This window comes from Bubalus kerabau, chromosome 1 (genome assembly GCF_029407905.1).
Source record: "Bubalus kerabau isolate K-KA32 ecotype Philippines breed swamp buffalo chromosome 1, PCC_UOA_SB_1v2, whole genome shotgun sequence".
NCBI classification, from domain to species: domain Eukaryota; kingdom Metazoa; phylum Chordata; class Mammalia; order Artiodactyla; family Bovidae; genus Bubalus; species Bubalus kerabau.
The window spans coordinates 238702753-238720329 of record NC_073624.1 but is presented as its reverse complement, the minus strand read 5'-3'; the positions used below and the strand labels follow the sequence as shown (position 1 = coordinate 238720329).

Genomic DNA, 17577 nt, shown 5'->3' with positions numbered 1-17577 from the left:
GCCACTAGCTAGGAGCCATATGGATAGATATGCTGAAATGCACAAAAATAGTATAGAAGTGGAAAAGATACTTTAGACAACTAAGACTTAGAAGTGTTTTGTACTTTTAATGTGAAAAGAACTATTTAAAGGCTAAATAGGATATGTAGGTTCAAATTAAAAATGGTTAATCTTCTTCTCTAGGTTGGGTTTATCAACCTCGTCCAGGGAAGCGAAAACGCTTCCCTCTAAGCGTTTCTAGTGTATTTTCTGGTACCACACAGAATATCATCTCTACAAATCCAACAATTTATCCTTATCGCTCACCTACCTACTCTGTGGTAATTCCCAGCCTACAGAACGCCATCACTCATCCAGTTGGTGAGTTGGTTTTATTGTAGATTATAATTTTGTAATGGCTTATGTCATCATTTTACCTCTCAACTTGAAATTTTGCTTCTGATAGTTTAAGAGTTTAAACAACAATATTAAGAAAAAAATCAAAAGTGAGAAAGTGAAAACATTAAATCAGAGAAGGAAAATTTTCAGTAGACATCAAAGTCCTTGGTTTGCTAGACCAGCAAATATTCCATGTCAGACCTTTTAAGCAAATCAGGATGAGTCCATAGATTATGCAGATAATGCAGAAAATGACTGAGGTGATTCAGTGGGAAATAGGAATGTGTTTTTAGTGTTAGCATAAAAGAATGCCTTGCTGATGAGGTATGAGGCATCCTGTTCTGGAATTTAATAATGGTGACTGACCTGTTAAGACCTTTTTTTTTTTTTTTGCTGCTCTAGAAAAAGCAATGGAAGTAATCTATCTACTACCAGATATTTGGTTCATTATATTGTCTTTCCCTAAAATTTCTCCTCTGTTATCAGTTCTTTACAACATTCCTGTCTTTTGCATTTAAGAACCCCAAATTGAGAATTTAATATCTTAAGAACTTTGGTGAGGAACAGGGAGGCCTGGCGTGCTGCGATTCATGGGGTCGCAGAGTCGGACACGACTGAGCGACTGATCTGATCTGATCTGATCTGATCCATCATTAGTTTGTTCTTCCAGAGCCTATTTTAGTCATCTCTTAGGCAGAGCTTTGTACATTCCCTGCTTACTATCACTTGTCCTAAAACTGCTGTTCTTTCCAGTTTTAAAATTGACTTATTAGGAACTTAGGCATTTTTGGTTTTTCCCCTGTATATTATTATAGTAATAAATACCAACAAGGCCACATCAAGGGTATCCAGACTCAAGGCAAAGAAAGCTGATCCTATCACCCTGTTCTTCTCCCAGTACTTTTGCTATTTTGTAGTATCTTTTTTAATTCTGTATTCAAACTGGACTTAATTATGCTTTTTTTTTTTTTTTTAAAAAACTTACCTTGTGTAATGTTATGTTATTTAAGATTTACGCTTTTATCATCTGTGTTTCTTCTTTTTACACCTTTTTCTAAAGCTTTTCTTTCATGTAATTCTATCCACAGTTAAATGCTGTATGTTTTCTCTTCTCAGAAACATACTTATCAATGTTCTTACTTAAGGCAGCTGACATTTTAATACAATATATTAACTTTATGCAATTCTGAGCAAAGGTTTGGGGAAATAGAAAGTGGTAGAGCTGTTACATTCATGATGTTTTATATAAGTATGAAAAATAAAATTATAGGAAGCCTTTTCGAACCATATACAAAGTAATCAAATCTAGGTATTTTTTTGATTGGCTTTTTTCTTTTTAAATTTCTCTTATTTCTTCTTAGGTAGTATCAGTAAGGTTTTGTTTCTTGGACCTCAAATTATAAAAATCATTATCTTTTAAATATAAAATTTTGGAATTCTTTCCCCAGGTATATATATAGTTACATATATATAATTGTTATACAGCAGTTATGATGAGACTTATTGGCTGTTCTGCTGCCCAATCATACAGCTTTTGAAATATGTTCTTTTAGTTTTACTCATCAGCTTGGCGTATAGTACTTTGAGGAGTTGGTATCAGTTGCAGATTTGGAAATGTCACTGTATATTTTACATTCTAAATCATTTATATAACTCTTAAATAAGAAAAAATTATAGCACAAATACCTCAGAAAATCTACTTTTAAAATCTACCTTTAAATGCTCATTATCTACGGATACAAATGTTTATACCATTCCTTTTTTTGTTGTTGTTCAACCAAGTTTATATTCTAAATATGAAATCATGGTAATTGTGTTTTTCAAACTTGTTTATTTCCATGGAAGAAAGATACCAAATTAGTGAGGTATCAGTTCAGTTCAGTTCAGTCGCTCAGTCGTGTCCAACTCTTTGGGACCCCATGAATCGCAGCACGTCAGGCCTCCCTGTCCATCACCAACTACCGGAGTTCACCCATCGAATCAGTGATGCCATCCAGCCATCTCATCCTCTGTTGTCCCCTTCTCCTCCTGCCCCCAATCCCTCCCAGCATCAGAGTCTTTTCCAATGAGTCAGAAACAATTTGCTCTTTTTCTAGAAAGATTTGTATACAAATATATTGTATAGATTTCACCAGCTTTTCAAGTGTAGAAAATTGACTCACCAAACTATGGCTCTCAAGTAAACTTACTACTTCCAAAAACAAGTTCACTACTTCTGACAACCTGGTATTATGTTGACTTTCCAAAAATGCTCTGGATTGACATTTTTGGCAGAGAGACCATTTGTATCTACTTCATCCAATATTTTCTCATTTCTAACTTTTGAGTTTCTTTAAAGCTTTTAGGTTAATGCCACCTAAGATCTCATATATTCATTTTATCAATTTGGATTAGAACATTCTGTGAACTTGCCATTATACTGCATTTGATGTAATATTTTTAAACTATCTGCTGTGAAAATGAAGTAGGTTCAGATATCTTCTTAAGATCTTTAGTAGGAAGTGGGTTTTGAGTCTCTCCATTCTTTCAGTTGACTTTTACACCGTAATGACTATCCCATTGATTCCATTAAGTCTCTTCTTTCTGTAAAAGTATTTAAAAAGTCACTTACTATTGATTTTAAGGTCCCACAGATGTAATTTCTTCAGTTTTCTTTTAAACTGTCTAATTTTTACTTGCATCTCACTTACACACTTTGGCTTCTCTTTTACAGATTTGGACGAACTCTTCATTTTAAAGACATCTTTCCTTTCTGTGGGTACTCTTTAATTTGATCAAGCTTTCCTGGTGGCTCAGACGGTAAAGAGTCTGCCTGCAGTACGGGAGACCTGGGTTCAAACCCTGGGTCAGGAAGATCCCCTGGAGAAGGAAATGGCAAACCACTCCAGTATTCTTGCCTGGAAAATCCCATGGACAGGAGCCTGGCAGGCTACCACCCATGGGGCCACAAAGAGTCAGACGCGACTGAATGACTTCACTTCCACTTTGATTTGGTCAGTTAGCCACAACAGCTTTTTGATTTTTAAGGCACATTTTTTTCCTTCTGGGTTTTTAGCATTATCATATAAAATAACCTTCATTCTTTTATAAACTTTTTATTTTAGTTATCCCTATCAGCCTTATTTTCCTAACCCGTATTTGTAGTTCCAAAAATCTAATTTTGTCTCTCACGTTTAATCCCACATATTGAGCCTGTCTCCTGTTTCCAGTTTCTGAAAGTACTTACAGCTTAATAGTCCAGAATACTTTTTAGATACTTCCCTTTATCAAATGTCTTTGATGCCAGTTACGCCAACATTTTAATTTTATATTAAATTCAGTTTGGTTCAGTCGCTCAGTCGTGTCCAGCTCTTTGTGACCCCATGGACTGCAGCATGCCAGTATTCCCTGCCTATCAGCAACTCCCGGAGCTTGCTTAAATTCATGTCCATCGAGCCAGTGATGCCATCCAGCCATCTCATCCTCTGTCGTCCCCTTCACCTCCCGCCTTCAATCATTTCCAGCATCAGCGTCTTTTGAAATGAGTCAGCTCTTCGCATGAGGTGGCCAAAGTATTGGAGCTTCAGCTTCAGCATCAGTCCTTCCAATGAATGTTCAGGACTGATTTCCTTTCAGATTGACTGGTTTGATCCCTTTGCAGTCCAAGGGACTCTCAAGAATCTTCTCCAACACCACGTTCAAAAGCATCTATTCTTTGGTGCTCAGCTTTCTTTATGGTCCAACTCGCATATCCATAACATGAATACTGGAAAAACCATACCTTTGACTAGATGGAAGCAACGAGCAAGCCATCTTTTAATTTCATGGCTGCAGTCACCATCTGCAGTGATTATGGAGCCAAGAAAATAAAGCCTCTCACTGTTTTTATAGTTTACCCATCTATTTGCCATAAAGTGATGGGATCAGATGCCTTGATTTTAGTTTTTTGAATGTTGACTTTTAAGCCAATTTTTTCACTCCTCTTTCACTTTGATCAGCAGACTCTTTTTAGTTCCTCTTCACTTTCTGCCATAAGGGTGGTATCATCTGCATAGATGAGGTTAATGATATTTCTCCCAGCAATCTTGATTCCAGCTTGTGCTTCATCCAGCCTGGCATTTTGCATGATGTTCTCTGCATATAAGTTAAATAATTAAGATATATATATATATATATATATATATATATATATATATATATATATAATATACAGCCTTTACATATTTCTTTCCCAGTTTGGAACCAGTCCATTGCTCCATGTCTGGTTCTGACTGTTGCTTCTTGACCTGCATACAGGTTTTGCAGGAGGCAGGTAAGGTGGTCTGGTATTCCCATCACTTTAAGAATTTTCCACTGTTGTGATCCACAGTCAAAGGCTTTGGCGTAGTCACTAAAGCAGAAGTAGACGTTTTTCTGGAACTCTCTTGCTTTTTTATAATCCAACAGATGTTGGCAATTTGATCTCTGGTTCCTTTGCCTTTTCTAAATCCAGCTTGAACATCTTGAAGTTCTTGGCTTATATACTGTTGAAGCCTGGCTTGGAGAATTTTGAGCATTGCTTTACTAGCATGTGATATGAGTGCATTTGTGCGGTAGTTTGAACATTCTTTGGGATTGCCTTTCTTTGGGATTGGATTGAAAACTGACCTTTTCCAGTCCTGTGGCCACTGCTGAGTTTTCAAGATTTGCTGGCATGTTGAGTGCAGCACTTTAACAGCATCATCTTTTAGGATTTGAAATATCTCAATTGGAATTCCATCACCTCCACTAGCTTTGTAGTGATGCTTCCTGAGGCCCACTTGACTTTGCATTCCAGGATGTCTGGCTCTAGGTGAGTGATCACACCATCATGGTTATCTGGGTCAGTAAGATCAGTTCAGTCACTTAATCGTGTCGGACTCTTTGCGACCCCATGAATCGCAGCACTCCAGGCCTCCCTGTCCATCACCAACTCCCGGAGTTCACTGAGACTCACGTCCATCGAGTCAGTGATGCCATCCAGCCATCTCATCCTCTGTTATCCCCTTCTCCTCCTGCCCCCAATCCCTCCCAGTGTCAGAGTCTTTTCCAATGAGTCAACTCTTCGCATGAGGTGGCCAAAGTACTGGAGTTTCAGCTTTAGCATCATTCCTTCCAAAGAGCACCCAGGACTAATCTCCTTCAGAATGGATTGGTTGGATCTCCTTGCAGTCCAAGGGACTCTCTCAAGAGTCTTCTCCAACATCACAGTTCAAAAGCATCAATTCTTCAGCGCTCAGCCTTCTTCACAGTCCAGTTCTCACATCCATACATGACCACTGAAAAAACCATAGCCTTGACTAGACAGACCTTTGTTGGCAAAGTAATGTCTCTGCTTTTTAATATGCTATCTAGGTTGGTCATAACTTTTCTTCCAAGGAGTAAGCATCTTTTAATTTCATGGCTGCAGTCACCATCTGCAGTGATTTTGGAGCCCAAAACAATAAAGTCTGACACTGTTTCCACTATTTCCCCATCTATTTCCCATGAAGTAATGGGACCAGATGCCATGATCTTTGTTTTCTGAATGTTGTGTTTTTTTTATTTTTTTTTTATTTTTAAACTTTACATAATTGTATTAGTTTTGCCACATATCAAAATGAATCCGCCACAGGTATACATGTGTTCCCCATCCTGAACCCTCCTCCCTCCTCCCTCCCCATACCATCCCTCTGGGTCATCCCAGTGCACCAGCCCCAAGCATCCAGTATCGTGCATCGAACCTGGACTGGCAACTCGTTTCATACATGATATTTTACATGTTTCAATGCCATTCTCCCAAATCTTCCCACCCTCTCCCTCTCCCACAGAGTCCATAAGACTGTTCTATACATCAGTGTCTCTTTTGCTGTCTCGTACACAGGGTTATTGTTACCATCTTTCTAAATTCCATATATATGCGTTAGTATAGTGGATTGGTGTTTTTCTTTCTGGCTTACTTCACTCTGTATAATAGGCTCCAGTTTTCATCCACCTCATTAGAACTGATTCAAATGTATTCTTTTTAATGGCTGAGTAATACTCCATTGTGTATATGTACCACAGCTTTCTTATCCATTCATCTGCTGATGGACATCTATGTTGCTTCCATGTCCTGGCTATTATAAACAGTGCTGCGATGAACATTGGGGTAATCGTGTCTCTTTCCCTTCTGGTTTCCTCGGTGTGTATGCCCAGCAGTGGGATTGTTGGGTCATTAGGCAGTTCTATTTCCAGTTTTTTAAGGAATCTCCACACTGTTCTCCATAGTGGCTGTACTAGTTTGCATTCCCACCGACAGTGTAAGAGGGTTCCCTTTTCTCCACACCCTCTCCAGCATTTATTACTTGTAGACTTTTGGATCGCAGCCATTCTGACTGGTGCGAAATGGTACCTCATAATGGTTTTGATTTGCATTTCTCTGATAATGAGTGATGTTGAGCAACTTTTCATGTGTTTGTTAGCCATCTGTATGTCTTCTTTGGAGAAATGTCTGTTTAGTTCTTTGGCCCATTTTTTGATTGGGTCATTTATTTTTCTGGAGTTGAGCTGTAGGAGTTGCTTGTATATTCTCGAGATTAGTTGTTTGTCAGTTGCTTCATTTGCTATTATTTTCTCCCATTCTGAAGGCTGTCTTTTCACCTTGCTAATAGTTTCCTTTGATGTGCAGAAGCTTTTAATTTTAATTAGGTCCCATTTGTTTATTTTTGCTTTTATTTCCAGTATTCTGGGAGGTGGGTCATAGAGGATGCTGCTGTGATGTATGTCGGAGAGTGTTTTGCCTATGTTCTCCTCTAGGAGTTTTATAGTTTCTGGTCTTACGTTTAGATCTTTAATCCATTTTGAGTTTATTTTTGTGTATGGTGTTAGAAAGTGTTCTAGTTTCATTCTTTTACAAGTGGTTGACCAGATTTCCCAGCACCACTTGTTAAAGAGATTGTCTTTAATCCATTGTATATTCTTGCCTCCTTTGTCAAAGATAAGGTGTCCATATGTGCGTGGATTTATCTCTGGGCTTTCTATTTTGTTCCATTGGTCTATATTTCTGTCTTTGTGCCAGTACCATACTGTCTTGATGACTGTGGCTTTGTAGTAGAGCCTGAAGTCAGGTAGGTTGATTCCTCCAGTTCCATTCTTCTTTCTCAAGATTGCTTTGGCTATTCGAGGTTTTTTGTATTTCCATACAAATTGTGATATTATTTGTTCTAGATCTGTGAAGAATACTGTTGGTAGCTTGATAGGGATTGCATTGAATCTATAAACTGCTTTGGGTAGTATACTCATTTTCACCATATTGATTCTTCCAATCCATGAACATGGTATATTTCTCCATCTGTTAGTGTCCTCTTTGATTTCTTTCACCAGTGTTTTATAGTTTTCTTGAATGTTGTGTTTTAAGCCAACTTTTTCACTCTCCTCTTTCACTTTCATCAAGAGGCTTTTTAGTTCCTCTTCACTTTCTGCCATAAGGGTGGTATCATCTGCATATCTGAGATTATTGATATTTCTCCCGGCAGTCTTGATTCCAGCTTGTGCTTCTTCCAGCCCAGCGTTTCTCATGATGTACTCTGCATAGAAGTTAAATAAGCAGGGAGACAATATATAGCCTTGACGTACTCCCTTCCCTATTTGGAACCAGTCTGTTGTTCCATGTCCAGTTCTAACTGTTGCTTCCTGACCTGCATATAGGTTTCTCAAGAGGCAGGTCAGGTGGTCTGGTATTCCCATCTCTTTCAGAATTTTCCACAGTTTATTGTGACTCACACAGTCAAAGGCTTTGGCATAGTCAATAAATCAGAAATAGGTGTTTTTCTGGAACTCTCTTGCTTTTTCCATGATCCAGCAGATGTTGGCAATTTGATCTCTGGTTCCTCTGCCTTTTCTAAAACCAGCTTGAACATCTGGAAGTTCACAGTTCATGTATTGCTGAAGCCTGGCTTGGAGAATTTTGAGCATTACTTTACTAGCGTGTGAGATCAGTGCAATTGTGTGGTAGTTTGAGCATTCTTTGGCATTGCCTTTCTTTGGGATTGGAATGAAAACTGACCTTTTCCAGTCCTGTGGCCACTGCTGAGTTTTCCAAATTTGCTGGCATATTGAGTGCGGCACTTTCACAGCATCACCTTTCAGGATTTGAAATAGCTCAACTGGAATTCCATCACCTCCACTAGCTTTGTTCGTAGTGATGCTTTCTAAGGCCCACTTGACTTCACATTCCAGGGTATCTGGCTCTAGGTGAGTGATCACACCATCGTGATTATCTGGGTCATGAAGCTCTTTTTTGTACAGTTCTTCTGTGTATTCTTGTCACCTCTTCTTAATATCTTCTGCTTCCGTTAGGTCCATACCATTTCTGTCCTTTATCGAGCCCATCCTTGTATGAAATGTTCCCTTGGTATCTCTAATTTTCTTGAAGAGATCTCTAGTCTTTCCCATTCTGTTGTTTTCCTCTATTTCTTTGCATTGATCACTGAGGAAGGCTTCAGTAAGATCTTTCTTGTATAAATCTATTAAATTGATCACGTTATTTTTTTAAAGGTTTCTAGAAATCTGGTAGAAGCAATATTTATTTTAGCCTGGCTTTCAGATGTCAGTTTTATATATTTATGAATTTTCTGGTGAGATTATTTCATTCTTTACAATTTATTACTGAAACCTGAAATGAATTTTCCTTATTACATCTAAACTCAATTGATATCTTTTACTCTTCTGAATTCATACATTTTCTCTAAATTTTGACTTTAAAAATGTTTACTACTATTTTAATATTTTGGTAGTAGACATATAATATCATTTTGGTTTATCCATCTCTTCTTTTTTAACAGAAATAACACAAAAAACCTCCAACATTCTAATATATTTGTAATCCAAAAACAATCTTATCTTGTCCTTGTCTAAAGATCAGTTCTTGCCAAGTTTTATGTTCAGAAGAAACAAAGATATGGCTTGAAAATTCCTTGAAAAGTGATGTAGCTCATTATTGTGGGTTTTCTTGTGGAGCAAAGGAGGAGGAATCATATGGCTCAAACTATACCAAGTCTTCTTAGGACTCCTCTTTACCATTTCTCTCCCCAAAGCCCCACCATCCTTAGCAGTTATGTAACTGTTCTTCCCAAGCCTCTATTTTCCATCTCTGTCTCTGTGTCTCTGACTCTTACCCTATTTCTCTCTCTCTCCTCTCCCCCTTTTTCCGCCTCTGTTTCTCTCTTCTTAGCCATATGCTGGTCTTCCTGTCCTTCTTTCTACTTCTTTACAGCTTTTTCTTGTACAGAAATTTGGTCTGTCCTCAGTTTCTGCCATTCTCTACTCCTTTCTGTTCATCCCAGTCAGGCAAAAGCCTGGTTACATCCTTCATCCATTCAGCACAGGTAGTAGAGTCTTCTTCGTTAGGAATGGGTGAGAGGGATTTGTCGAAACTATGGACAGCTATTAATAACTAATTTTTCCTTTTCTTATCATAGTGTAGTATAGATCTAAGATTCTGCTCTTTACTTCATGTTACAATTAGATAATGCTAGCTGCTTGAACTGTCTCCTAAACATAATGGTTTAAACAGAATCATGGTTTACATTTTCACCCATGTAAAGTCCAAAATAAATATCTCTGGATTTCTTCCAAGGGATATAGACACAGGTTTCTTCTACCCTATGGCTCTTCCATCTTTGATATGTAGTATCCAAGTGTGCATGAACTTGCAGAAGGGAAAAGAGCATGGAGGATTGTACATGAGAGTTTTTTCTGGTCCAGTCTCAGAAAGGGTATACATTGAACCACATGACCGCTCCTAACTGCAAGGCAGGCTGGAAAATGTAACCTAGCTGTGAGCTAGTAAGAGAGAAACCAAGTGACTGGATAGTCTTTTCCATACCTTATCTGCAGTGCGATATATTAGATCTCTGCCCTTTCCACAAGTCTTCCCTATTCACTGAGTTTATCAGTGATGATTAGGTGTTGGAGGCATTAAACTCTCGGTGTAACAACCTGAATTTTGACATTTAGGACATCTTTATTATACTTCCATATAACTCTCTATGCATCTGATTTTATACCTCAGGTCAAAATGTTAGTTACTTGGTAAATGTTTGTTTAAGTAAATGAGTGCATGGTTTTATCACCTCATGCTTCACTGGTTCCCCTTATTTTATAAAAAATATCTTTGGTAGGAAAGAACATTTGGTATCAGCTAAAAGACTGAGTCCCTTTCTTCTTCAGTAACTGAAGTAATTACAGCTCCTATAATTTTTTGTTTCCTTTGCCTAAAAAGAGTATATTTCTTTTTTGAGGACTAACAGCCTGGAGGATTGTGCATGAGAGTTTTTTATGGGCCAGTCTCAGAAGCGGTACACAACACTTCTTCTTACTTAACTTCATACTGTGCAGGAAAAGAAAATCTGCATCAGAGGTAGATTTTAGGAGCAGATGTCTTGAGTGCAGTGATAATTCAGTGAATAAAACTTTGAGAGATTTTACAAGTCAGCCTGGCGTAATATGTATTTAGAGGAGTTTTTTTGTACAAGATCAGAGAGGTTCTGTCAGCTGTAAGCTTGTTTGTTTTTTCTTTCATCTAGTCATACATAGGGAGAAGGCAATGGCACCCCATTCCAGTACTCTTGCCTGGAAAATCCCATGGACAGAGGAGCCTGGTAGGCTGCAGTCCATGGGGTCGCTAATAGTCGGACACGACTGAGCGACTTCACTTTCACTTTTCACTTTCATGCATTGGAGAAGGAAATGGCAACCCACTCAAGTGTTCTTGCCTGGAGAATCCCAGGGACGAGGGAGCCTGCTGGGCTGCCATCTATGGGGTCGCACAGAGTCGGACATGACTGAAGCGACTTAGCAGCAGCAGCAGTCATACATACCTTTCTTTACTTATTAACCAGGTTCTGTGCAAAAGATAATGGGGCTACTACTATGAATTAAACTGTTCCTGCACTTGGGCTCCCAGTTTTGTGGTAAGGGTGGCAGACCTGCAAATTTACACTATTTTTATAATATGTGATTTATAGTTTCTGAAGGAACATGAAAAGGGAGATTACTTTATGCTTGATTAATCAGGAAGGCCTAAAGCCTGTGCCTCACATATGAGAAGGCTAGTCCATTTAACCCCATTAACTGAGAATCATGACAGCTTCATCTGTACACTGCTCTGTGTTGCCTCTATTTCACTGGGTCAGAGGCCATCTTGAAGCAGATGGATATATCTCTTCATTCCCTACCTCCAGGTTTAAGGGTGATAGTTATTTGACTTACCTGGAGAGAAGGAAGGAGAGGAATGTGTTACCTGGCCAAGACTGAGAGAAGATTGACAATCCTTTTGGCCTCTGACAGAAACATTTCTAACCATAGAGTCTGTTCTTGGACTGCATCTTCTATATTAATAGAGACGTAACTGCACTGAAGTAAACTCGATCATGAATCTATTACTTTGGCTTCTCTCTGTATTTCTTTGGAGAAGGTTAGTTAAATTTAGGCTAAATGTGTATTTTGAGTAACTTAGTAACTCAGTCAGCAGTCCTTCTTCTTCAGGATCAAAAAGATAAAATACATGATTATTTTAGTTGCCTCTAAAAATTCTGCTATCTCCATCTTGCCATGCTGCAATAATATTCTTTCCTATCTCACAAATTGCTGACCGATGGCAAGTCATAGTCTCTTTTGGGAATTTCCTTATGTATTCACACTGGATGCAATAAAGCAAAATAATTTTACTGATGGTTTCTTTAGTTTTTTTCAATTAAAAAATGTCATTCATAATTTAGTTTATCATAGAGTATACAAAATTAAAAAAATGACCCATACTGTTATGATGAAACCTCTATTAATACATAAAATTGATATATTTAGAGAACAGAAAATTCAAATGGTCCCAGTAGGTATAAAATGAAAGTCTGGCTTCCCATGGCCCAGTCTCCTCTTCCAGATGACTGTCTTTTAAAAGGAACCACTATCAATAGTTTCATATTATTTCTTTTAGAAATATTTATATATACCAGCATTTGTATTTGTCTTTCACTCAGACATTTTATTCATTTATTTATTCATCCAAAAATATTTTTTTAAGGACCTATTCTGTGTCAGGCAGAATTTTGAACCCTGGGGATCCAGCAATGAACAAAACAGAAAAGGTCTCTCCTCTTAGGGCATTTAGAATCTAGGTGGGAAAGAGAGACAAGAATGTAAAATAAATGAACAAGATGGCTTCAGTTTGTCAGGATGCTATGAAAGAAATAGAGTGATGATGTTCTTAGGTCAGAAGGTTAGTGGAGGCTTCAGGTTATACAGTACATTAAGTTCTGAAAAAAGAAAAAATAGTGACTCAATTCATGCCTGACGTAGGCTGTTTTTATTTCTGAAGGTGAATCTCCACCGACCATCCAGCTGCCCACACCTGCAGTCCAGCGTCCAAGCCCCATCACACTTTTCCAGCCCACCGTCTCCAGTACTGCCCAGGTGGCTGTCCAGGCTCCAAGTCTGCCCCTCCGTCCAGCACTCCCACCCCAGCGCTTTGCTGGGCCCTCCCAAGCGGACACTCATCAGCTGCATTCTGGAGTCAATCGCTCTGTGAAGAGACCCACTCCTGTTTCTCTGGAGAACACCAACAGGATTCCGACTAGTGCAAGTCCTGCCCATTCCAGATTTGCAACCTCAACCATCCAACCTCCCAAGGAGTATCCCAGCGTTTCTACTTGTCCCAGAAATACTCCAATTTCCCAGGCTCCTCCTATTCCACACTCACACGTCTTCCAGCCCCCTCCCCTTGGCCATCCAGCTGCATTGTTTGGGACACCACCAAGATTCTCTTTTCATCACCCTTACTTCCTACCTGGACCTCACTACTTCCCATCAAGGTAAATGAATAGTTTATTTCCTTTCACCTGAAAGTGCTTTCACCTTTCACCTAAAACTTCATTCATAGTTAATGAATTTTTACCCCTGAAAGCCTCTTATTTACTGAAAAAGGAACTTCCTCAATCCTGTTTTGTATCTAATTTAGTTTAGTGGCTAGACGGGGCCAACCAGTTGGCATGAGTATATGGAGGGGCTGGATAGGAGCCAAGGAGAGTGCATGCCCCATCTTATGGGGCAGTTGCTACTGAGTTCCAGCCTACTGTTGCCACATGAGAATACAGGCTCCAGTGTTGTCAGATCTGATTTCTCTCTGGAAAAAAATCATCAGTTGTAAGTGACCTTAAGATCATTTAGTCCAACCCCCTTACTGAATAGTAAGCATGATTCTTAAACTCTTATATGTATATAAATCACATGTGATCTTAATAAAATGCAGACTCTGAGTCAGTAGGTGTGGGTTACAGTAGGTTCCTATACAGGGTTACAGTAAACCGGATATTCTGCATTTCTAACAAGCTCCCAAATGATGTCAATTCTGTGGTTTGTGGAATACTTTGAATAGCAAGACTATAGAGAGCACTGGCCTAAGAGGTTGAATGACTTGTCCAAAGTTATTTACCCTCTCAGGACCCTTGTTAATAAACCAAAAAGTTTCTTAGGTAAATTATCAGTAAGAGAAATTATTTTCACAGGGATGTATCTAAGGAAAACAGATTTGTAACTTTTCATTTTGGAGTGATAGAATTTAAATTTGAAAGCATTTTGATAGAGTGGCACTAACCTCTACTTTTCAGTTGCTGTTAAATGTATAAACAGAGATGGTTTCTGTTGAGAATGTTTAATACCCATCTTTTATTGTTACTTATTTAGAAAGTAAAACTACTCCCTACTTGGGTGTACCAAAGCCTCAAAGAAGTTTTTCAGCATATATTATGTTACTTCAATTCATAGTGGAATTGCTTGCTTTCAAGTCTTTAGTACAGAACTAAAAGAAAGTGAAAATAGAGGATCAGATTAGGAGAAAGGGAGATACTGCTGTTTGTGGTTTGTTTTGTTTTTCCAATGGGCTCTTCTTTAACAGCTTTCAGGAGCCTTTTAGTTCAAGAAATCAAACTTTAAGAGACTCCTAAGGCTAGGATCCGGAGAAGGCAATGGCACCCCACTCCAGTACTTTTGCCTGGAAAATCCCATGGACAGAGGAGCCTGGTAGGCTGTAGTCCATGGGATTGCTAGAGTCGGACACAACTGGGCGACTTCACTTTCACTTTTCACTTTCATGCATTGGAGAAGGAAATGGCAACCCATTCCAGTGTTCTTGCTTGGAGAATCCAGGGACAGGGGAGCCTGGTGGGCTGCCGTCTATGGGGTCACACAGAGTCGGATACATGACTGACGCAACTTAGCAGCAGCAGCAGCAAGGCTAGGATCTCTTCTCATTGCTATCTGTTAGGGTCTGAGATTTTATAGGAATTTTAGAGAATTTTAACAGTGTTTTTTTTTTTTTTAACATATGAGAAGAGTGCTAAGGACATAGCTGGAATTTAATAAATGAGTAGGTTTGAAAGATCATTCTTAGTTAGAACCTTGAGGTTCACAAACTTAAAATTGGTGAAATTTTATCTTTGTTACATAATTCATTTTGTAGTACAAGAAAGACTTGAACAGTACTTATATTAAAGTTGAAGAAGAGGCATCTAGAATAGGTGTATAGCACAATCTTACTCCAGTTGTTGTTTTTTCTTTTTAGCATTTTGAGAACTTGGTATTTTTATCTAAAATTCTCACAGTAATCCTTTGTTTTTGGCATAATTATCCCTTTACTTTTTCAGATAAAGAAACTGATCAACTGTTAGATAAATAGCTTTGTTAAGGTCACACTTTTCACTTTCATGCATTGGAGAAGGAAATGGCAACCCACTCCAGTATTCTTGCCTGGAGAATCCCAGGGATGGGGGAGCCTGGTGGGCTGCTGTCTGTGGGGTCTCATAGAGTCGGACACGACTGAAGTGACTTAGCAGCAGCAGCAAGGTCATACAACTGGTAAACGGCAGAGCCAGTAGTCAAACTTAGATTTGCTGTCTGATTTTTAATTCTGTGTTTGTTTTTTTCACTATATCACTAAGGCTTCTCAATATAATGGCTTCTCTTGCTTGGGAGATGTTAGTTGCTAGAAGAGAATCCCATGGAAAATGCATGCTGTATTTTTGAATGGAAAAGTAGTGTAGTCAAGTAGACTTTTGGGCAGGAAATTTTTTTTTTATACAATAAATAAATAAAATCATAGGAAATTTATCTTCCTTACTCATGACAAGACTTACAGGATTTGGCTGTTAATTTACAAACCATTGATAGCTTAAAGAACATTTTGGAAACAAACTCTGGAAAATATGTCATTAGGAGACAGAAAATATATCTCCATCTTGAATGGTATTATTGCTAATTAATAATAATGCTATTAGATGAACCAAATGAAGTGAGTCAGCAGTATTATACTGAATTTTATTTCATGTAAGAATGTCAAAGAACTATGTCAGCTGTAAATCATTAAGCCGAATATAGTTTTCCAAAACAAGACCAGCCTTATAAATTATAGTATTGTCTAATTTCCTTTATAACTTCTGCCTGTAATCTGTGCAATGGTAATTTCCCCAAGGATATGGGTAATCTTATTTATGTTTGTTTAGATAATATACTTCAGTAAAATCCAGTCTAGCTAAATAACAGAATTAATTGATTCTTTCTCAATTTTTCAATTGGCTCTTCTCCCACTAATAACAGAATCTCCTATAAAGATATTTCTTCCCTAATCTAATCAAATTACATATGGAATTATTCAGCCATTCCAATACCATAATAATAATGACATTTGATGTATATATTTGGTAAATGTATACCAAATATACATATTTGATATTTTGCCCTGTGTATCTAGAGTAAAAACCACGGAGTTTAGGCATTTTAATCAAGGAATCATTTTATGAGATAGAGAGGCACTTAGAAATACTGATCCCTAGGTCTGAGGCTAAATCCTCCTGCCTTTATATTGTAACCATCTTCATACTATGCTTATTAAGACTCTCTTTCTGTACTATGTTCAGTTCAGTTCAGTCCTCAGTCGTGTCTGACTCTTTGCGACCCCATGAATTGCAGCACGCCAGGCCTCCCTGTCCATCATCAACTCCCGGAATTCACTCAGACTCACATCTGTCAAGTCGGTGATGCCATCCAGCCATCTCATCCTCTGTCGTCCACTTTTCCTCCTACCCCCAATCCCTCCCAGCATCAGAGTCTTTCCCAATGAGTCAGCTCTTTGCATGAGGTGGCCAAAGTACTGGAGTTGCAGCTTTAGCATCGTTCCTTCCAAAAAAAATACCCAGGACTGATCTCCTTTAGAATGGACTGGTTGGATCTCCTTGCAGTCCAAGGGACTCTCAAGAGTCTTCTCCAGCACAGTTCAAAAGCATCAATTCTTCGGCACTCAGCTTTCTTCACAGCCCAACTCTAATATCCAAACATGACTACTGGAAAAACCATAGCCTTGACTAGACAGACCTTTGTTGGCAAAGTAATGTGTCTGCTTTTGAGTATGCTGTCTAGGTTGGTCATTACTTTCCTTCCAAGGAATAAGCGTCTTTTAATTTCATAGCTGCAATCATCATCTGCAGTGATTGTGGAGCCCAAAACAATAAAGTCTGACACTGTTTCCACTGTTTCCCCATCTATTTCCCATGAAGTGATGGGACCGGATGCCATGATCTTCGTTTTCTGAATGTTGAGCTTTAAGCCAACTTTTTCACTCTGCTCTTTCACTTTCATCAAGAGACTTTTTAGTTCCTCTTCACTTTCTACCATAAGGGTGGTGTCATCTGCATGTCTGAGGTTATTGATATTTCTCCCGGCAATCTTGATTCCAGCTTGTGCTTCTTCCAGCCCAGCGTTTCTCATGATGTACTCTGCATAGAAGTTATATAAGCAGGGAGACAATATACAGCCTTGAAGTACTCCCTTTCCTATTTGGAACCAGTGTGTTGTTCCATGTCCAGTTCTAACTGTTACTTCCTGACCTGCATATAGGTTTCTCAAGAGGCAGGTCAGGTAGTCTGGTTTTCCCATCTCTTCCAGAATTTTCCACAGCTTGTTTGTTGTGAGCCACACAGTCAAAGGCTTTGGCATAGTCAATAAATCAGAAATAGATGATTTTCTGGAACTCTCTTGCTTTTTAAATGATCCAGCAGATGTTGGCAATTTGATCTCTGGTTCCTCTGCCTTTTCTAAAACCAGCTTGAACATCTGGAAGTTCACAGTTCATGTATTGCTGAAGTCTGGCTTGGAGAAATTTGAGCATTACTTTACTAGTGTGTGAGATGAGTG

General features: G+C 38.6%; 1 protein-coding gene across 3 annotated transcripts in view; it reads left to right on the top strand.

Moving 5' to 3' along the window:
- The window catches only part of SOX30 (SRY-box transcription factor 30), a 43269-nt gene that overhangs the window by 4043 nt on the left and 21649 nt on the right, over positions 1-17577 (top strand). Inside the window, exons 3-4 of one of the 3 annotated variants that reach the window (XM_055560662.1) lie at positions 184-360; positions 12713-13205. In XM_055560662.1, the coding sequence (XP_055416637.1) occupies positions 184-360; positions 12713-13205 (670 nt within the window). The remainder of the gene's footprint in view (positions 1-183; positions 361-12712; positions 13206-17577) is intronic. The other 2 variants (XM_055560664.1, XM_055560665.1) reach the window with 2 other exon arrangements.